This window comes from Centruroides sculpturatus, unplaced genomic scaffold (genome assembly GCF_000671375.1).
Source record: "Centruroides sculpturatus isolate CEXI.00-Female unplaced genomic scaffold, Cexi_2.0 scaffold1647, whole genome shotgun sequence".
Lineage (NCBI taxonomy): Eukaryota > Metazoa > Arthropoda > Arachnida > Scorpiones > Buthidae > Centruroides > Centruroides sculpturatus.
Window position 1 is genome coordinate 2,200 of NW_019385843.1, and position 3,042 is coordinate 5,241.

General features: G+C 36.8%; 1 protein-coding gene across 1 annotated transcript; it reads left to right on the forward strand.

Annotated features, from left to right (window-relative positions):
* The first annotated feature begins 1,371 nt into the window (after positions 1 to 1,371).
* Positions 1,372 to 2,715, forward strand: LOC111642457. Its single transcript, XM_023388809.1, has one exon. It carries the CDS (start codon positions 1,372 to 1,374, stop codon positions 2,713 to 2,715), a length of 1,344 nt encoding a protein of 447 aa, XP_023244577.1.
* Positions 2,716 to 3,042: the final 327 nt, after the last annotated feature.

Consider the following 3,042-nt stretch of genomic DNA (forward strand, 5'->3'; position numbering starts at 1 on the left):
GGATCTAAGGAAGAAAGAAACTTTAAAACAGGAATACAGAAATCACTTCAGAAACTACAAAACAGAAATAAATAGAACTCGCACCCATTCGTGGAGAAAGTTTTGCACGAACTGGGGAAATCTCAAACCCTGGTCTACCCCCTTCTACATTGTAAGATTAGGAACACAAGCATACCAAACAACAACCTAGGAGTTATTGGAGATCCAAATAACCCTATCAAAGAAACATATAAACTGATAGTGGATGAACTTTTCCCGGAAGACGACTCCAGCAGTGACAATCCCTTCCAGGCAAATCTCCGTAACAAGACAAGGAACAGTCAATCTAGTGAAGATGAACCTAACTTCACAACTCAAGAAATTCAAAATGAAATACAAAACCTCAAGATCAAAAAGGCACCAGGCCCTGATAGTATCAGCCCAAAAATGGTTAAATTGGCATACGAAGCAATCCCCACTACATTTCATACACTTTTCAACAAGTGTCTTAGCTTAGGATTCTTCCCTTGTGATTGGAAGAAGGCTCTGATATCTTTAATTCCAAAAATAAGTCTTCCTGTCAAAGCAACAGACTACCGGCCAAAATATCTCTTCTTCCAGTGGTGGGGAAAATACTGGACGGTCTTATGGTTAAAAGATTACAGCATTTTTGTGAGAAGGGAAATAAATTGGATAACAACCAATACGGGTTCCGGAAAGGAAAAAATACCATCAATGCCCTGGAATCAATAATAAACTACATACAGGAAGCAAAAACGAGAGGGGAACACACGCTACTAATATCAATTGATTTTCGAGGAGCATTTGACCACGCCTGGTGGCCAGCGATAATGGAGGCACTAAACAAATTTGGCTGTCCAAAGAATCTGTTCAACCTCTACAAAAGTTATCTCAGCGACAGAAAGATAATCATAAAAACGAGAAATAGTGAGTACTAAGCTAAAAACATATCCAGAGGCTGTCCGCAGGGCTCCCGCTCTGGGCCATACATGTGGAACCTTATGTATGACAGCCTTTTAAAACTGAATACATCCTTTCCTCGAGATTATAATATCAAAATCCAAGGATATGCGAATGACACAGTAATAGTCATCTCGCATCGAAATCAAGAAATACTACAAACAAGAGCTAATGAAATATTGACAAAAATAATGGAATGGAGTGTAACAAGGAAACTGGAAATTAATTACGATAAATGTAACTGTATAATTTTTCCTAGGAAAACTCCGCTACATAAAGGCCCTTTTATCAATATAAATGGGCACAAAATTAAGAACAATAGACATATAAAATACCTTGGAGTCATACTGGACGAGAGCTTAACGGTGGAAAGAGCATACTCACTATATTTACACAAAGGCAGTCTCGGTAATGCATACATTAAACTCCATTGCCAGAAACAGATGGGGCTATAACAGCAAATCTTCCAAATTACTATACACGGCGGATATCGAACCTATCTTACTATATGGATGTGAAATCTGGGGCACAGCAATTGACAAAATTCATATCAAAAGAAAGTTACTCTCAGCACAGAGGCTTTCGGCCATATCAATCACAAAAGCGTACAGGACAGCCCCGGGGGATGCATTACTTGTAATAGCTGATTTAATACCCATCGACTTAAAAATTAAAGAAAGGATATGGAAATATTATCAGATAAAATATGCTATAAATAACATCAGCAAGGATAACTTTGATAAAACAATTCAGAAGATAGGAATAAAGGAACCAGCTATAGAGATTTCTAACATCATAACCAAAGAAAAACTAGACTACTATCCAAACATTCACGTCTTTCACCCGACAATAAGCCTACCAATAAAGCTTACAGAAAACTTGGACAATAATAATAATATAAAGATCTACACGGATGGTTCAAAGACGGATACGGGTGTAGGGTGCTCAGTGGTGGTAAGGGAAAACAAAAAGAACATACATCAGGCTCACTATAAACTTGCCACATACTGTACAATAAATCAGTCCGAATCTCTGGTTATTTTCAATGCTCTGAAATGGGTACTTAAAAATCTAAAACAAATTAATAACAAAGGAGTCACAATATACAGTGACAGTAAAGTTGCCTTACAACAGCTAAAAAAGTTAAACGCAAACTTACCAATTGTTTTTCAAAGTATTAAAATAATCATTACCTTACAAGACAGTATCAACATAAATCTTAACTGGGTAAAAGGACACTCATCAAATCCCGGCAATGACAGGGCTGATCTCTTAGCCCGCAAAGCATCTGACAAAAATCTAAACATTTCGTACAACAGAATACCATTAACTTGGTTACATCAGAAGATACGCAGTTATATTCAGACTAAATGGCAAGAACGTTGGGAAAAAAGCACAACCGGAAGACTTACTTACCAATTCTTTCCACAAATCCAAAAGAGGATTAAGAATAAGCATTTTGTTCCTTCTTTCAATATTACGCAAATACTCATGGAACATGGTAATTTCCGGGCATACTTGCACAGGTTCCTGGGGAAAACCAACGGGAAATGTTCATGCAACCTTCAAGAGGATGAGGATTCGCAACATGTAATATACAGCTGCCCAATTTATTCAAATGAACGCAAAAGGTTAATAGAACAAATAAGAGAAAACAACGAGTTATGGCCTTGTGAGTTGAGCATTCTTGTGAGCAATAAAGACATTTACAAGGATTTCAAAACGTTTTTAAAGGCAATTAAAATACTGGAATAACTCCTCTTGTTCCTCTAAAGGATCTTCAAATTATAGCAACACAGGATATGTCTGGTACTATATTTATCCCCTAGGCAACCTGCTTTGCATCTTTAGTTATTGTGGTATTGTCTCGCTGTATAATTATTGTCATGTCAAATTGTCGCTCTCTAGTGAGCCAAATTCTGCAAATGTTTTGTTTAATCAAATCACGAGGTGTGATCATTGTCAATTCTGTTCATCCTTAGACACCAAGTTGGGTGTCATTATATATGCTGTTCATCATTAAATATGTTGTGATGTATATACACTTTGTAATTTTTGTTTTATAATAAATGACCCGGTGCT

Excerpts from the sequence above, each read along its gene's own strand:
- LOC111642457 (XM_023388809.1), top strand. The coding sequence starts at position 1,372 with ATGCATACATTAAACTCCATTGCCAGAAACAGATGGGGCTATAACAGC.